Genomic DNA, 20,140 nt, shown 5'->3' on the forward strand with positions numbered 1-20,140 from the left:
AGAGCAGGAGGGTGAGGGAACCCAGGAGAACAGCTCTGCCACAGAGACTGTGGCTCACAGTCTCGGGTTTTATGGTGATAGGATTAGTTTCTGGGTTGTCCTTAGCCAATCACTCTGACTCAGAGTCCTTGCTGATGGTGCACGCCTTGTTCAGCCAAGATGGACGCCAGAGAGAAGGATTCTGGGAGGTGGTCGGACACGTGGTGTCTCCTTTTGACCTTTGACGAGCTCTTCCGGTTGGTGGAGGCTTATTAGTTCTGTGTTCCTTACCAGGACCTCCTGTTGTAAAACAGCTCATGCAAATGGTTACGATGGTGCCTGGCCAGGGTGGGCGGTTTCAATCAGTGTGCTTCCCCTAACACTTCCGCACCACAGACAGTTTTCAGTACGTGACAAAGAATTCTGTGCCATTCAAGGCAACTTAGGAGAATAGCAGAGCTCCAGTGACCACTGCTGGTACTTTAACAATACACATCACACATCACCTTATGGTCAGGTGTATATGTCCCTTTAAGATTTATTTATACATTATTGTTAGAACATATAAGTTTGACCATAGTTGGCTCATTTATGTGTTTCTAGAAGACTTCTCTTATTTCTTCTGAGAAAAAGGAAAAAAAGTCATGAACTCAAAATCCTTTTGATTTCACAGTAGGTCTTAAAACTCCGAACAAGTCAGAAGTAACCATTTCTATTTTATTTGCATTCCCAGTTTACCTCGTACATGGAGGCCTGTTCATAAAAATTGATATAACAGAGCAAAAATACTCTTAGAAGGCAGAGCTCCCTCTTTTGTGAGCTATTCAAAATCAATCTTAATTTAAACAACCAAAAAGAAAACTTTGCTTTATTTTCTATGCCTTTTCTGGTAGCTTTGTCTATTTAAATATTTCTCTCCAGCACAACATGTTATATTTTTGACTCAATCTACGGAAGTTTTCTCAAGCGAGATAGTGAAAGAACTAACCAAAGATACAAAAGAACTACTGTTACACGAACATCATACAAGGCTAACTTCCTTTCTTTTGCAAAGATGGGACAATGTTTATTTGTATACACAAACAGAGAGAAATGCTAGCCTCAGTTCTATGCCTTTAGCTTTAGATCAAAAGTAAATCCAGAGGACAGTTTTCTGTGCTTGAGCAAATCTCACTGGTCAGTAGTGGCTACTTGGGTATAGGAAGGTCCAAGAGTCAAAAAGGATGTCCAAGGAATACTTGTTATGAATTTCCTGATCTGGAGCGGATCTCCAATCTAGTGGGTACAAAAGTATCTCAAATGATTTTAGGTTTTGTCGCAGTTGTTTAGTTGCTAAGTTATGTCTGATTCTTTTTGACCCCATGGACTATAGCCTGCCAGGCTCCTCTGTCCATGGGGTTCTCCAGGCAAAAATAGTGGAGTGGGTTGCCATTTCCTTCTCCAGGGGATCTTTCTGATCCAGGAATGCGTCTCCTGCATTACAGGTAGATTCTTTACTGCTGAGTCACAGGGAAAACTTGATTTTAGGTATACTGATAGTGCAAGGCATATTAGAAGATACCACAAGTTTCAAGACAAACTAGTAGAAGAAACAAATGGAAAAAAGATCCCCTGTTATCTACCATCTACCACCCAACAGAGACTAGATGGCTGGATTCAATAATCAAAATCAGACTTCCAACATTTTAGTCACCAGGGGAAGAAAAATAATGATTATGTGCAAACTAGAACAGGAGTCTATAAGAACCAGCTTAATGCAAATATCAAAACAGATCCGGAGAAGAAAATTGTAGAAACAGTCAATGATATTCACTCCAGGAATCAAGAAAGTTGGGTCTGGGATTTAGAAGTCTATACACAGTGCACTTTGTAGGGCAAGACTCAGGTCTGGTGTGTGAAATGACCTGGCTATCTCATTGGAACTCCAGCTGTGAAAGATGCAGAAGCAAAAGCAATTAAGAGGAGAAAAAGATGTTTGTATGCTAAAAATTTGCAAGGAAACTACATTTTGAACTTTGGAAGACTTTGAAAAACCTGACTACCATGTAAAAAATACAAAAGATATACAAGGGGAAAAAGCAGACAGAAGATTACCAAGGTCACAGACTGTTCATGCAGAAAGTCTTCTCACGTGGTCATCATAGCTGCAAGGGCCATCCATATCAGTGTTGCAAGGCTTGTCATATTTTCTAGTATGATCACTCACGTCTGTGATCCTGTGGTCCATGGCTCTGTCAATACATACCCTGCCTCTCAATTGAGAGCATTCGGAAAATAAAATTACTTTTCAGAGGAGTTTGGTAAGCAGAGTATCAGTGCTGAATAATTTTGCTGCAGTCTTTAGTTTAAAATAGCTTCTGGGACAGGAAAGTTATTTTTACTAATGTGCCTTGTCATATGAAAATATTTTGTTCCTTAGATACTGTATCTCTCTTTTGAATACTTGTGGATAAGCTTTGACAGATTTACTTTCTTTTAGGTTTCATTTCTTCAGAAGGTCAATTTATGCATGTTATATTGATTTTGACATATTCAACCTTTTTTGGAAAACCCTATTGGAATGTTCAGATGATACATACATATACATATACATATATATATATATATGCACACACACACATATATATACATGAATTATATGTGCTAATTACAGTGTATTTTCTATTTCATTATATTCATTATGAAATTGAATTTAAGACTTTTTAGAAGTTTGTTTTTCTTATTAACTATAATAAGAAATTTTATATTTTATTTTTAGCCCCAAATCCATTCTTAGTAAAAGTGATAAAATTGACAATAAAGTTAAAAGAATTGGACCACACATAGAGATCTTCCAAGTGTTCCGGGGAAGAAAAAAATTTGCAATAACCAAAAACATAATTAAAATGGTCACCGTCATGCAGGCATTTGTCAGAGGGTGGCTCGAACGCAAAAGATTCCAAAGAATAATGATAAAGGTAAAGCTTATATTGAATATTATAATGTGTTTAAAAATTCTTTGTTCTCCCAGTTTTACTGAGATATAACTGACATGTAGCACTGTCGTAGTTTAAAGTATACAGAATAATGATTCAGCTGTCATGCATCATAAAATGATTTACCACAATGAGTTTAATGAACATTCATCACCTCTTATATAGATACAAAATTAAGAAATAGAAAAAACTTTTGCTCATGATGAGAGCTCTTAGGTTCTCCTCTCTTTACTTTCATATATTTATCCTGTCGTGCATTACATCCCTAGTACTCATCTGTCTTATAACTGGAAGTTTGTACAACAGCTGATTTCCCCTTCCCCTGCCTCCTGCCTCTGGTAACCACAAATCTGATGTCTTTTACTATGAGTTTGTTTATTTGCCTTTTTATTTGTTTTTGAAGTGTAATTGGCCTATAACACTACGTTAATTCCTATTACACAACAGAGGATTTGATTCTTCTATACATTTCAAACTGATCACCACAAGTCTAGTTATCATTTGTCACCATACAAAGGTATCATGTAATTATTGAGTTTATTCCCCGTACTGTACATTTCATACCCATGACTCTTATAATATACAATTTTAAGTTTATACCTCTTAATCTCTGTTATCTGTTTGTCTTCTCCCTTGGATCCCCTCTCCTGTGGCAAAAACCTGTTTGTGTATATGACTTTGTTTCTGTTCTATTTGTTCATTAGTGAAATCATGCAGTATTTTTCTTTTTCTGTCTGACTTATTTCACATAACATAATATGCTCTAAGTAAAAAAAAAAAAGGAAAAAAATGTCCCCTAGTTCCATCCTGATATCACGTAGGTTGTCAGAAATGACAAGATTTCATTCTTTTTTTCACTAATATCTCATTATATATAATATATATTATATACGCTTAATATGTATAATATAGTATATATTATATAAACATAATGTATAATTATGTATACATTCATGTAATTATACATATATGATTATGTATAATTATATATAAATATATGATTGTATAATTATAGTTTATAATACATGAACATAAATCTATATTATATATGCTTTATATATATATAATATAAAACACTGTATATATGGGGCTTCCCACGTGGCTCAGTGGTAAAGTGTCTGCCTGCCAATGCAGGAGAGACAGGAGACATGGGTTCAATCCCTGGGTCAGGAAAATGCCCTGGAGGAATAAATGGCAACCCATTCCAGTATTCTTGCCTGGAAAATCACATGGACAGAGGAGCCTGGCTGGCTATAGTCCATGGGGTTGAAAAGAGTCAGATAAGACTGAGCGTCTGAGCACATACATTATGTATATACCTTATCTTCTTTATCCATTCATTCATCAGTGTACATTTACATTCAATTAACAGACTTTTGAACAGTAACTTGGTCAATATACCTATGATTTTTCCAAAATAAAGTTCTTTGGTTAAAAAAATTGTTATGAATAATCTTCTCTTGTGACAGTTGCAGATTGTGTCAAGCTGGAGACTGTGAACAAATGCCTGGCTTATCCTTAACCCAACAGTCCTGGGACAACTTTTACTCTAAGGCTCAGAGCACCTATCTTTGCACTGGTTTTGTTTCTCCTATGCTATAGGCTAATTTTCTGTTTAAAGCAACTTTCCACTTCTCTTACTCCTGGGTACTCTTGCAGAGCATAAACCTTTACCTTAAAAAGAAACCACACATATCCACCTAACAACATTTATAAACAGCAGTCCTGACATTCAAAATAAATCATAAGGACCTATTTTGGCTGGGCAAATGCAGGAGAATCCGAATGGACAGATTTCGGTGAACCTTTGAGAGAAATTCAAACATATTCTCACCTGAAGTCTGCCAATAAAAAAATTTAGAAAACCAGCTAGAAACGGAAGAATAGGTCAGGAGTGCCCACCTGAATTACTTGATTTTCTGGGAGGAGCCCTTTTAAATGGCCTTGCACTGTACATCCTGAATACATTTCTCTGAGAACATAGAGATGCTGTTAGAACATAATCCATTTGCCTGTCTCTGTATGTATATGTATGCATGCATTAATAGTACATTTTATTGTTTAGCTGCTAAGTTGTGTCTGACTCTTTGTGACCCCGCGGACTGTAGCACAACAGCTCTCTGCTCTTCATTATCTTATGGAGTTTGAGCAAATATACACACATAACACACATTTGTAGTTCTGATAAGTATATAAGGATAAAGCATGTAAAATTCTGAAATAAAACATTCCATATAGCTAATCTTTCACTCATTCTGTGAAATAGCTGCTATATTATTTTATATGTGAAGAAACTCATGCTCAGAGAAATTAAGTCATTTGACCACAGTTGTACTGCTGGTAAGTGACTGAGCTAGAATTCAAACTTTTGTCTGACCCCAAAGCCCATGTTATTCTACATATTATATCATCGACCTACTTTGTGGCTAATTGCTCCCTAATCTAATCTAAAGCCGTATCCCAGACTGGTCTCTCTAGCTCCAGATTGAGGCATTTAATTGCTTGTTTGCAAGGTCCATAGTTAGCTCAGACTCCACAGAGCCTTAAATGAACTCATTTTCTCATTCCACAGAGTGCTTCCTTTGGTGAACTCTCCCAATACCCACGGTGCAAGCTATATACCTGGAGTTTGCTTAGTCTCCTTCAGCTTGCTCACCCCCATGTTCAGTTGGTCACCGCTTCCTTAATATTTCTTATGCGGCTCTTCCTCTCGGGGCTCTTGCCAGAGCTCCTATCCATCACCCCCTCGCATGGAGAACTGCAGTAGTCTCTTAATTGGTCTCCCTGCCTGTAGACCTACGCCCATCTAATCTGTCATGTGCAATGGTGGAAATTCCACTCTGATGACCTTATCCTATTCCTTAGAGTCTTTTGATGACTCCATATTGCTTATCAGATGAATGAATTCTCTAGTATACAGCACATCTGAGCTCCCTGGTCTGGCCTTTTCCCGCTGTCCAGGCTCATCACATGACACTTTCTCATTAATACCCTGTGCCCTAGCAAAGTCCAAGTCGTTTCATTCCCTGTTTCATTACTATTATCTTATGTGTTAATGCTGACCGTTCAGACTGGATTACTCTTCCTCCCTAATTTTCTCATAAACTCTAATTCTTTCTTTAAGAACTTAAATGTCCACATCTAGAAGAAAAGCTATGACCAATATAGACAGCATATTAAAAAGCAGAGACATTACTTTGCCAACAAGGTCTGTCTAGTCAAAGCTATGGTTATTCCAGTAGTAATGTATGGATGTGAGAGTTGGACTATAAAGAAAGCTGAGTGCAGAAGAATTGATGCTTTTGAACTGTGGCACTGGAGAAAACTCTGAGAGTCCCTTGGACTGCAAGGAGATCCAACCAGTCCATCCTAAAGGAAATCAATCCTGAATATTCACTGGGAGGATTGATGCTGAAGCTGAAGCGCCAATACTTTTGCCACCTGATGCAAAGAACTGACTCATTGGACTCATTGGAAAAGACCCTGATGCTGGGAATGATTGAAAGTGGGAGGAGAAGGATGAGATGATTGGATGGCATCACTGACTCAATGGACATGAGTCTGAGTGAGCTCGAGGAGTTGGTGATGGACAGGGAAGCCTGGTGTACTGCAGGCCATGGGGTTGCAAAGAGTCAGACATGACTGAACGACTGAACTGAACTGAACTGAGACGCCCTCTCTGGTCCATCAGGCAGAGCTGATTTCTCCATTTCCGGTCATTATTGTGCTGATCATTCTACATTTTGACCTTTTGTTTACATGTCTGTCATGGATAATACAGTCTATATGACCTGTTTGGGAGTAGACACTTTTTTATTTATAACACCACATATTGTTTTGACACATATAGTCTCTCTCATTTTAACTATATTCACTTATTTGATGTTTTGCATGTTTATTTACTTGTTTGCATGTATAACATATATGTATATATGTTTACTTGTTTGTGTATGTTTATTTATGTTGTTTTCTGTCATGTTTACTTCTGTGTTCAATACCTAGAACAGTGCTTAGTGTGTGACAGGTACTCAACAAATGACTTTTTGAATGGATGAATTAATACAACAAAATATAGTTATAGAAGTTTGTCAGGGCACCAGAGATTCATATGTATGTATATATATATATATACACACACACACACACATATAACATGTATATTAAACATATATAAGTAAATATAGCATGTCATATGCATGACATTATACATATGATAATGTAATTCATGTCCTACTCTTTGTGACCCCATGGACTATACAGTCTGTGGAATTCTCCAGGCCAGAATACTGGCGTAAATTGCCATTCCCTTCTCCAGGGGATCTTCCCAACCCAGGGATGGAACCCAGGTCTCCCACATTGGAAGCAAATTCTTTCTCAGCTGAGCCACCAGGAAGCCTAAGAATACTGGAGTGGGTAGCCTATCCATTCTCCAGGGAATCTTCCTGATCCAGGCATAGAACCAGCATCTCCTGCATTGCAGGCAGATTCTTTACCAGCTGAGCTACCAGGAAAGCTCAGTTATATCATAATTTAACTTAATTATAGCAGTTCCTGATGTTGGAGAGAGTTGTAGCATCATCCATAGCATATGGGACAAAAATATGTCTAGAAAACTTAGCAGGAATGGGCCCAAGATGATAAAGAAAAGGAGAGATTGACAAAGAAAAATTTTAATTTCTATATGGAGGTAAAATTTGAAATGAAAAGAGCGAGAAGCCCTTTTCAAGGATCCCAAGAATTATAAACTGGACTGTTGACTTCGATCTGGTTATAAACTTTGTTACGACCACTGACTTTCTTCTTTCTCCCACCGTTGGTGTGCTGCTTTGTATGTTGGGTGGCTGCTCTGTGACATAGTGAATGCTGTCTTGCTCACTGTTGAAATGCTTGTGTGGCAGGCCTGTAATGCATACACAGTCTGGTTCCAGGACTGAGCCTGTGTGCAGGGTTGCTGTTGGGGGTATTCTTGATAGACTTTCTGGTCTAGAGGCCACACAGCGTATCCCTGGATGATTGTCAGGACTGCGGCAATCCCTCCACTGGGAAGCTTCCACAGTCATATTGTTTAGCCGGCACTCCAGAGCTTATGACTGTTGACAGTGTCTGCTAGAATGTCACTTTAAGGTACCTCAAGAGACGGTACAATTTCTGTCTTTTCTGTGAAATACTCCAGGTTGGGTTTATTTAGAAATAATGAAGTGGCATTTTATTATATCAGCCATAAGGAGACCACAGAGATTGCTGCGTTTAACTATCAGCATTATTTATTTCCAGTCTTCCTAGGTGGTACAGTGGTAAATAATCCATCTGCAGTGCAGACGATGCAGGGGACAAGGATTAGATCCCTGGGTCGGGAGGATCCCCTGGAGGAAAAATTGGCCACCCACTCCAATATCCTTGCCTGAAAAATTCCACAGAGAAAGGGGCCTGGTAGGCTACAGTTCAAAGGGTCGCAAAGAGCTGGACATGACTGAGTGACCAAGCACGCATGTACAAACATGGAGAACTATATTAATATATTCTCAAATACTTAAAAAAAAATTGATCATAGTTGCTATTTACTGGATCTGATTTCTTGCCTGGTGCATAGAACAAATAGACCAGACAGAAATGGAGGAAGTCTCAGGTATTTAATAGTGAGAACTTAGAAAGACCATTTAACCCAAAGGCCTCTGTCTGGTATGGGAGTAGTCCCATGAAACTGAGATCTGGAGGATGATTGTGTTTTGTCTGCAAAGTGTGTTTTGTCTGTGTAGACTGGGAAGTTGAGAGAGTTGCAGGCCCAGGGAAAGAAAATCTCAGTGGCCTTAGGTGAGACAGAATATTTGGGGGCCTAGTTAGGAGGACAGTGGCAATAGAGGAACATGAAGGTAGGAGCAGATGAACAATGTTCTTCAAAACCATGCTAAGGAGTTTATACTTAGTGTATCAGAATGGATGACTTTAGAGGAGGTGAGTGACATGAAGAGATTTGCTATTTTAGAAAAATTACTGACTCTGGACAATGAATTGAGTAAAGAGGATGACAAAATTAGAGAAAAAACCACTAGGATGCTTATTCAGTAATGATAATGTTGGTGTTGATTTGGGGTAAGGTTGGAGAAATGGACAGGAGATAGGATATTGAAAGTGATTGGCTTTGGAGATGAGGAAGTGGGAGGAGTCAATAATGGTTCTGAGGCTTTTGTCTTGAGCAACATGATGGATGGTTGTGAAATATAGAACTTAGGAGGAGTGAGTAGGAGAGGTGGAGGGAAAGGAAGGGAGGTAGAGTCCATTTTTCAACACTGAGCTTGAAGTGGCTGTGCAACATCCTTGAGACGTCTGGGAAGCGATTGGGTACAGGAGTCTAAAGCTCGGAAGGATGACTGGGCCATAGGGAGGCATTTGGGATTCATGAGAACTTCTAAAACTTTTTCTACCTTAACACAACTTAAGGAATACAAACCCTGCCACACATTAAAGTGGCTCAATCTGGCAATGATTATCACTTTATCTCTGAGAAAGCTCTTTCTCCAGGTGACTGCATGGCTTTCTTACTTCATTCATGTCTCTGCTCACTGTGACATTATCAAAAACCCTGCCCAATACTATCCTATTAAAAAAACACTCTGATCATTCCCTATTCTATTAAAAACACTGTTGTTCTTTGCACTACTTACTACTATGTAATACATATTTGTTCACTGGATTATCGTCCCTTCTATCAGAAATTTTTTCTCTTCACTAATCTGTTCACAAGGTCTAGAAATATTCATGGTTCATGTTTTTGAATAAATTATTTTCAACACAATGGAGGAAGGGTAAGATGATGTAAAACTTCATTCAGCTCTGCAACCAAGGATACCCTTCTGTACTCTGCCTTCATCCATAGATTTGAGAATCATTATTAGTGATACTGTCTAGAGCCATTGGAATTGATGTCATTGTCCAGAGAGTATATAAAGTAAGGATAGAGGCATATAAAGATAAGAATGAGAAAGACCAATGCTCAGAGGGGAAGCCAGAGGTGAGGATTTCACAAACAATGAAGAAATAGCTAGAGAAGTATGAAGAAAACTGAAACACGTTAGATCAAGAAAGTTCAGACACAGTGTGATAAAGAGGGTCAGGTCAGTGATTCCCAATGCTTCTAGGAATGAAGGCCTAGGCAAAAATGGGTAGAAAACATGAGCTAGTGCTTCACAGTAGAATAAACATGAAAAGAGGCTACTCTTGCTAGTAATCAAAGAAATTGAGTACCACTAAGTATCATATAGCAGTGGAATTAACCAAACAAGAAATAAATTCATTACTTAGAAACAAAAGACATGATCATATCAAATACAAAGCAGACTTTTATTTGTAAAAAAATGTTAATCCTGATGTATGATAAGCATGATACATTATAGTTTAAGTCAACATGGATTGGAAAATTATAATAAGTAATTTGCATTGTCTTTTATTTAAATATTGCTGTTGTATCAATTTGTACATTTTTCTGGTTAATTCTATCTTCAGAAAAATTTAGAAATATAGTGGAAGATTTGCATACTAAGATGACATGGCAGCATAACTAAGGCATATTTCTGTACAGAAGGCTGGCAGAGAGGCATGCTATAATAAGAAGCACACAGATGGATGCCTGCCATTTTCTCTGACCCAACTTCTTAACCATGAAAACCTCCTAGGTAGCCTTCTGAATGCCTCAGATCTGAGAAGGGTTTCTTCATGAGATGGGTTGTGTCCACAAAAGAGTATTTATTAAATTTGGAGGAAAAAACACTCAGCTTGGGTTTGGTGACTGCCCAAACGTTCCTTCTCCCTTAGCAAATGTCACCATTCAACTAAGCAGCACTCTAAGCAAGGACCTTTTGGTTTATATTCTAAGAATACAATTAAAACAGTGCTTGATTTTTAATTATAAGCAAGAGGAACCTACTGACAGATTTAATCAGGAAGGTATTGAGTAAAATTTTGGGCAGAGGTCTGAAGAAGTAAGCTCAGAAACATAGAGGAATGATGAAGGCTAGCCTAGATAGCTCCCTGGACTGCAGTCAAATCCTGCACAAATTCTGATGCAACCGCTGAATCCTGTACTCCCTCCACAAATGCCACCTTTGGAAAATGGATATTGTGCCAAGATTACTCTTCCACAGAAATAGATTTCCCACTGTTTCCCTTTTAAAAGCATTATTAATTTCTAGTCAAAACCTGAGGCGTGTGTAGATAATGGATGAGGCTTTGTCACATGTCTGCATCCTAGCAACAGAGGAGGCTTAGGTCGTGAGCATCTGATTTGTGGCTTCAGGTAAAGGACATGAGCCCTGCCTTCTACTAAGATTCACATGGTGGGGAGTGCTCCTAAAGTGTGACCCATTTGTTATTTAAAACAAAACAAAGCAACAACAACAAAGTGACAAAGCTCTATTGAACAAAAGGGAGATTAAAATTACACATTGGAAAATGTAATTAAATGTTGAAAGACATTAGCAAACATTTAGAATCTGCCCGATTCTGATGGAATTCAGGTGGAAGGAGAAAAGGAAAGTAGTGAAATGATGCCAATTTATTTTTTGTTCAGGTAAATCAAGAAATATTATTTCATTGAAAATTTTGACAAATTAAGAAATATAGGCTTAAACATAGTATCTAAAAATGTCAGAGAAGAACCAGAAAGCTAAACAAAGGTGAAGAAAAATAAAATAAAACAACCTTTAAAGAATCACACAAAACAGAAAATAAATGACAAGAGCAAGAACAATCGATCATAAGTGTAATAATAAATAAACTAGGAAAAAAATAGAACAAGAATTTCCAGAATGGGTAAAAAATATGAAATTCAAGTAAATTAAGAGGAATATAGCATATGATTAAAAGTGTGGACTGTGAAGTATCCTTGTTTTGAATTTAGAACCAGTTCTGTAATTTACTAACTATAGGACGTTGGGAAAGCTAAAGATTTTATGCTTTAGGGTTTTTACTTGTGTAATAGTATGCAAAGCATGTCAAAGGAAAGCAGACTCAGAAGAAATTTCATGAACTTAAGTAGATTCCTAAAAATATAATGAAAATTGGTGAATGAAGTTTTTAATTCAAGAAGTCAAGAAGGAGAAAAGAAACCTTAAAAAAGGAATTAATAAAGATAAGTAGAGAAAGTAATGAGCTAGAAAATAGAAAATGTAAAAATAATTGAGTGGATAAAGAAGATGGAACTGGTTATTAAGAAAAAAATGAAATAGATGAATTTTTATACTTTTTTAAAGGTTTATTTGAGTAGAATGTAGGAAATGTGCATACAGAAAAATATAGTCACAAATAAAATACAAGCTGATAGAACAGGTATGTACCTATGATAAAACCTGAAAAAAATCCAGTGAAAAATAGGTACAACACATAAATATACAGTTTCTGAAAGAAAGAAAATACAAGGATTTGAGCACCCAGAGTGGATACAACATTACAGAGTAATGCCTTAATAAAACTTTTATATATTTTTTTCTGGCTAAGTGGGCTACATATTATAGAAGTCTCTACACCAACCTAGGAAGCTTCTATGCAATTATTCATTACTAAAACTTCTATGTTATGGCAAGCATAAGTATGTGATGCCAAAGCAACTCAAAATGATGTTCTCTGAACTTTAGGGAGATTATACCATTCTATGATGCACGTACTTTGCTAACCTTATTTAGAAATATAAATATATGCTCTAAGAAACTGGGTGAGATAGATGAAATGAATAGGACATAATCAGATTCAGTATAAATAGCAGAAATATATAAGGAGTTCAACTGTTTATATTGCTATTTTATAGGCTTTGTATCATGGACCAGATTTGAGGACAGTTATAAATATGTACTGCAGACAAATCTATCGTGTTAAATATCGACTTGGTCTTTGGAGGACAAGACAAATCATAAACCTTACAGAGTTGGAGGAATGGATGGACAGAAAAAAATGTGAGTGATGCTGTCCTTTCTGATTTGATTTTAGGTTTGGAATTAATTTAACCATTAAAAACTTACATATAATTACCCATAGAAAACACAAGTATTTTTATTGTTGCAAGCTATTTGCATTTTAAGGTGACATATGAGGATTAATTTATTAGGCTTAAAAAAAATAGGAAATTTAATAGAAAGATAGCTAAAGAATCAGATTTCAGATGGAGCATAAACCAGAGTAGCTCCAGAGATCTAGGGAGCAAAAAATAAGGCAAAATCTCTTATTTGCCTCTAGGGGGGATACAAAAGATGCTATCACTTTATGACTTTTTATTCTTGAGCTTTAAATTTTAATTCTAGGGAGAGAACTCCTGGTTGGTTTAGTCTGAGTTATATCTTCAACACCTTGCCTTGGTGTAGGACAAAGAAATTTGATTGGGTGTTGCATAGGGGCTATATTCACTGGAGGGAGGGAGGAGTTCCCCAAAGGAAAATTATGTATTTATAACAGAACACATACACATGCTCCTCACGGGCACTGAGGAGATGAAACAACAGATATCCATTATATGTTGCTTTTTGGTGTTGAAATTCCATGCAACGGACAAGTTTTCCAATTTCTATTTTAATTTTCAGAGATCCTGATTTTTATTATATTTAGTACTGCTTAGAATTAGGATGAATATTACAGTTTGTTTCTTGATTTAAAAATAAATGAAGACTTCTGGTTTTTGCTTTTGCATGTAAGGGGCTTGGAGGTCATCACTCCATCTTAACAAATAAAAAATCTGAACAGACTAAAACATCCGCAACTCAGCTGAGCCCTGTAAGAAAGGGGAGGAGGATACAGGCAAACTGGAGAGACAGGCTTGCAAATACAGGCGGTCCCAGGTTACTAGAGCAGAGACTCACGAGCAGAATCTGATGTGGGAACCGGCAGTTGGGTAAGAAAAAGGAACTATAATTGACAAATGGCTGCAGGCTCAATGCGGACAACACTGAGTTAAAATTCCAGGAGGATCCAGTCATAAAGGCACCTCCACAGTACTGATATTCACCTACAGAAGCTCAATCAGATTCCCAGAATAATTATGAGAAAATGAACCATTTTGAAATATGCCAGAGCCCTCCATTCTTCTTAATAAGGCCTGCCTTCAGGGGAAACTAATTAACCAGAACCTAACCTGTTGGGTATTATCAGAGCCTAATTAAGCTGTGGAAGGGAAATACCCAATTCTCATCCACTCTGACTATCCTGTCCGACCTAAGGGGGAAGAAAAAGACAGGGAAACATTCATGAAATTCACAGTCCAGAGACATAGGCTCAATCAGAGACTGAGACCTAATTGTTTGAACACTTCCCCTCCCCCAGTACCTTATCACCACATTACCAATGGCCTTTTTATAGCGATTCCTTTTACCAAATACCCTAGTCATGTCTAGCTATCTAGAAAAAGTTACAAGCTATACAAAAATGCAAAAACATAATTTGTAAAGAGAAAGCAAACATCAGAACCAGACATGGCAGGGATGTTGGAATTATTAGACTGAGGATTTAAAACAAGTACAATGAATATGTTAATTATGGATAAAATAAATAGCATGCAAGATGAGCAATGTAGGCAGAGAGATGGAAATCCCAGGAAAGAAATGATGACAATTAAAAAAAAATACTGTAACAGAAATGAAAAACACTTTTGATAGGCTTCTTGGAAAGATGGCTGAGGAGAGCTTCCCTGTGCTAGAAACTATATCACTAGAACCCTTGAACACTGAAAAGCAAAGAGAAAAAAGGCTTGAATAAAAAACAGAATAAAGTATCTAGGGATTCTGGGGCAACTAGGGAAGGAGTTACATATGGAGATACCAAAGGGAGAAGAAAGAGAAACTGAAGAAATATTTATAACAATAATGGCTGAAAATTTCCCTAAATTAATGTTAGAAACCAAACCACAGAAGAAGCCCAGAGAATACCAAGAACAATAAGTTCCAAAAAACTATATTGAGGTATATTATCTCCAAACTACAAAGTTAAAGATAAAGAAAAAATTCTGAAGGAAGTTAGATAGAGAAAATATCTTGCCTCTGGAGAAAAAAAAAAAAAAAAAAAAAGACTACATTTGACTTATCCAAAACCATTCAAGCAAGAAGAATGGCATGAAATAATTGAGAGAAAGAAACCACCAACCTAGAATTTCATGCCCTGCAAAATTATCCTTAAAAAAATATGAAGAACTTTCTTAGAAAAGCAAAACTTGATGGAATTTGTTGCTGGCATATCTGCCTTGCACAAAGCATTTAAAATTTTTTTTAGAGAGAAGGAAAATAATATAGGTAAGAAACTCAGACTACAAAAACAAAAGCACTGTATAAGAAATAAGAAGGTAAAATTAAACATTCATTTTTCTTATTCCAAAGTGTTTTAACAGACGACAGTTATTTAAAAAAATGCTGACAATATAATATACATGTACAGCTTAGGTATAATTTCATATGCTAATATATGTATACATATATATAAGTGAAGTGAATGATGGCAATTATACAAAGGATGGGAGGAAGGAATTAGGGTTATTTTGTTATTGTAAGATGTTTGTGATACCCATGTAGTAGGTTAGTGTTGTTTGAAAGTGGACTTGGATTAACTGTTTATATGTTTAATGAATATTGTGGATGAGGGCAACCCTTTAAAAGAGTTAAAAAAAAAAGGAGTAAAATCAATATTCTGTGAAATGAGATAAAGAGAAATCTTATAAAATCCTCAACACTACAAAAGGCAGAGAAAAGACAGAAGATAAAAATAAGAACAAAGAAGAACAAGGCAATAAATAGAAAAACTATTGGATATAAGAGCTATGAATTCAACTATATCAATTGTGACTTTGAATGTTAAATTATCTAAATCCACTAATTAAAGAGAGACATTGTCAGTGTGGATCAAAAATACAACTTATCTGTTATGCTATCTACAAGAAACCCACTTTAAATATAAAGATATATGTAGATTAAAAGTAAATGGATGGAGAAAAATACACCATGCTAACAATCAAAAGAAAGCCAGGGTAGCTGTATTAATTTTAGATAGAGCAGACTGCAAATTAAGGACAGTTATCAAAGATGAAGAAAGGCATTACATAATGATAGAAAGGTCAATTCTCCAAGAAGACATTAACAATTGTAATTGTGTATGTGCCTAACAGCATAGCATCAAACTATGTGAGGTAAAAGCTGATATAATTACAAGAAAAAATAGATGAATTCACTGTCACATTTGGACTCTTCAGTGCTCCACAGTGAGAAAAAGACATATCAAGCAAGCAGAGTAATAAAGACATAGTTGACCTCAATAATGGCATCAGACAACAGGATATAATTAACATCTCTAAACTACTTCATTCAACAACATCAAAATAACTTTTTTTTCAAGGTGCCAAATGGGACATTCACCAATTCAGTTCAATCACTAGGTTGTGTCCAACTCTTTGCGACCCCATGGATTGCAGCATGCCAGGCTTCCCTGTCTATCACCAACTCCCAGAGCTTGCTCAAACTCATGACCATTGAGTCAGTGTTGCCATCCCACCATCTCATCCTCTGTCATCCCCTTCTCCTCCTGCCTTCAATCTTTCCCAGCATCAGGGTCTTTTCCAATGATACAGTTCTTCGAATTAGGTGGCCAGAGTATTGAAGCTTCAGCTTCAGCATCAATCCTTCCAATGAATATTCAGGACTGATCTCCTTTGCTGTTGACTGGTTTGATCTCCTTGCAGCCCAAGGGACTCTCGAGAGTCTTCTCCAACACCACAGCTCAAAAGCATCAATTCTTCGGCACTCAGCTTTCCTTATGGTCCAACTCTCACATCTATACATGACTACTGGAAAAACCATAGCTTTGACTAGACAGACCTTTGTTGGTAAAGTACTGTCTCTGCTTTTTAATATGCTGTCTAGGTTGGTCATATCTTTTCTTCCAAGGAGCAAGCGTCTTTTAATTTCATGGTTGCAGTCACCATCTGCAGTGATTTTGGAGGCCCCAAAAATAAAGTCTCTCACTGTTTCCATTGTTTCCCCATCGGTTTTGCATAAAGTGATGGGACCAGATGCCATGATCTTCATTTTTTGAATGTGGAGTTTTAAGCCAGCTTTTATCACTCTCATCTTTCACTTTCATCAAGAGGCTCTTTAGTTCTCTTCTCTTTTTGCCATAAGGGTGGTGTCATCTGCATATCTGATGTTATTGATATTTCTCCCAACAATCTTGATTTCAGCTTGTGCTTCATCCAGCCCAGGATTTTTCATGATGTGCTCTCCATGTAAGCTAAACAAGCAGGGTGACAATATACAGCCTTGACGTAATCCTTTCCCAATTTGGAACTAGTCCATTGTTCCATGTCCATTTCTAAGTGTTGCTTCTTGACCTGCATACAGATGAACCATATTCTGGGCCATAGATATATCTTAACAAATTTTAAATAATGGAAACAATATGACGTTCACTGTCAGACCACAGTGAAATTGAGTAGGAAATCAGCAACAGAATGATACCTGGAAAATCCCTGAATATGTGGAGATTAAACAACAGATTTCTAAATAACACTTGGATAAAAGAAGAAATCTAAAGGAAAAGTAAAGATATTCTAAACTAAATGAAAATATTACTTATCAAAATCTGTGTGATGCGGAAAAAGCAGTGCTTAGAGAGAAACTTATAGCATTGAATGCATATATTAGAAAGGAAGAATAGTATGCTCAGTTGTGTCTGACTATTTGTGGCCCAGTGGACTGTAGCCTGCCAGGGTCCTCTGTCCATGGAGTTTTCCAGGCAATAATACTGAGCAGGTTGAAATTTCTTCTTCCAGTGGATCTTCCTGACTCAGGGATCGAACCCATGTCTCTTGTGTCTCCTGCATTGGCAGGCTGATTCTTTATCACTAGCACCAATAGTCTAAGTTTCCACTATAAGAAACTTGAAAAAGAAGAGCAAATTAAATCTAAAATAAGCAGAAGAAAATAAATAACAAGAATTAGAGTAGAAATCAGTGAAATTGTAAATAGGAAACCAATAGAGAAAAATCAGTGAATCCAACATTGGTCTTTTGAAAAGATCAGTAATATTGATAAGCCCCAGCCAGACTGACTAAGAAGAAAAAATAGAGGGCACAAATTACTAATATCAGAAATGAAAAGGGGCTATTGCTACAGATTCCAGGGACATTAAAAGGACAATTAAAAAATACTATGAATAACTGTATGCTTACAAATTCAATAACTAGATAAAATGAATCAATTCCTTGGAAAGAAAAATCTTGTAAACTCGCACAAGAAGAAATAGGCACTCTGAATAGTCCTGTATCTATTAATGAAATTGAATCTAAAATTAATAACCATCGAAACAAAGCACAAGGCCCAGATGGGTTCACTGGTGAATTCTGCCTGATGGTTAAGGAAGAAATGATACCGATTCTCTATTATCTTTTTCCGTTGTACAGAAACAGAGGAAATATTTCCTAATCTATGTGGCTATCATTACCCTAGCCCCAAAACTAAGCAAAGACATTTTAGGGAAACTACAAATCAGTATCTCTTATGAATATTGAAGTGAAAATATTCAATAAAATAGCATCAGATCATATCCAAAAAGTATAAAAAGAATTATACACCATGACCAAATGGTGCTCATGCAGGTTTGCAAGGCTGTTTCAATATTTAAAAATCAGTGAATAAAATCCATCACATCAATAGGCTAAAAATGAAAATTCACATGATCATATTAATATGTGCAGAAAAAGCATTTGACAAAATCAAACACCTATTCATTAAAAAAAAAGCCTCTCAGTAAACAGAAAATAAAGAGAAAATTTCTCATCTTGATAGACTATCTACAAAAAAACCTATGTGTAACATCATATTTAATGTGAATAACTCAAAATTTTACCACTAAGATTAGGTACAAGGCAGTGATGTCCTCTCTAAACAATCCTTCTCAACATCATTCTGGAAGTTCTTGCTAATTCAGTAATGCAAGAAAAGGAAATAGAGGCATACAGATAGGGAAGAAAGAAATAAAACTATATTTGTTTACAGATCACATGATGGTCTGTATAGAAAATCTGAAAGAATTAACAAAGCTTTCTGAAACTAATAAGCCATTTATATCAAGGTTGCAGGATTCAGAGTTCCTGTACAAAAGTTAATTGCTTTTCTTTATACTATAATGAACAAGTGAACTTTGAAATTAAAAACACATTACCGTTTATATTGCACATGGGCATGCTGTGCCCAACTCTTTGTGACCCCATGGACTATCACCTGCCAGGCTTCTCTGATCATGGGATTTTCCAGGCAAGATTATGGAAACTGGTTGCCATTCCCCTGTACAGGGTTTCTTCCTGACCCAAGGATTGAGCCCTCATCTCCTGCATTGGCAAGTGGATTCTTTACTACTGAGCCACCTGGGAAACCCACCATTTATATTAGTACTCCCCAACATGAAATACCTAGATATAAATGAAACAAAATATATATAAGATCTCTATGAGGAAAACTACATGACTCTAATGAACATAAGCAAAGAACTAAACAGATGGATATATACACCATGTTAATGGATAGGTAGACTCAATATTATAAAGATGTCAGTTCTTCTTTATGTGATCTATAGATTTGATACAATCACGTTCAAAATCTCAAAAAGCTATTTTGTGGATACCAACAAAATAATTGAATAAAGTTTATGTGGAGAGTCCGAGGGCCAGAATAGCCAACACAATATTGAAGAAGAAGAACAGAGTTGTTGGACCGATTCTTGTTGACTTTAAAACTACAGTTTCAAGTGTAACTTGAAAAAAGAATTGGCAAAAGAATACACAGATCAATGGAACAGAATAGAGAGCCTAGAAACAGACACCTATGAATACAGTCAACCAGTCTTTGACAAAAGAGCAAAGGCAATGCAATGGGGCAAAGATGGTATTTTCAACAAATGGTGCTGGAATAATTGGGCATCTACACTTAGAAAAATAAATCTAAACCCAGACTTTATACACTTAACAAAAATCAACTCATAACGGATCATAGACCTAAGTGTAGAATGCAAACTATAAACCTTGTTGTTCAGTTGCTCGGTCATGTCTGACTCTTTGCAACCCCAGGGACTGCAGCATGTCAGGCTTCCCCGTCCTTCACAATCTCCCAGAGTTTGCTCAAATTCATGTCCATTGAGTTGGTGATACCATCCAACCATCTCATCCTCTGTCATCC

General features: G+C 36.7%; 1 protein-coding gene across 1 annotated transcript in view; it reads left to right on the forward strand.

The window, feature by feature from the left end:
• IQCM (IQ motif containing M) overlaps positions 1 to 20,140 on the forward strand; it is a 308,548-nt gene that overhangs the window by 154,536 nt on the left and 133,872 nt on the right. Inside the window, exons 11-12 of the mRNA XM_043463691.1 lie at positions 2,738 to 2,936; positions 12,751 to 12,895. Of these exons, the coding sequence (XP_043319626.1) occupies positions 2,738 to 2,936; positions 12,751 to 12,895 (344 nt within the window). The remainder of the gene's footprint in view (positions 1 to 2,737; positions 2,937 to 12,750; positions 12,896 to 20,140) is intronic.

The sequence above is a fragment of the Cervus canadensis genome, chromosome 1 (genome assembly GCF_019320065.1).
Source record: "Cervus canadensis isolate Bull #8, Minnesota chromosome 1, ASM1932006v1, whole genome shotgun sequence".
NCBI classification, from domain to species: domain Eukaryota; kingdom Metazoa; phylum Chordata; class Mammalia; order Artiodactyla; family Cervidae; genus Cervus; species Cervus canadensis.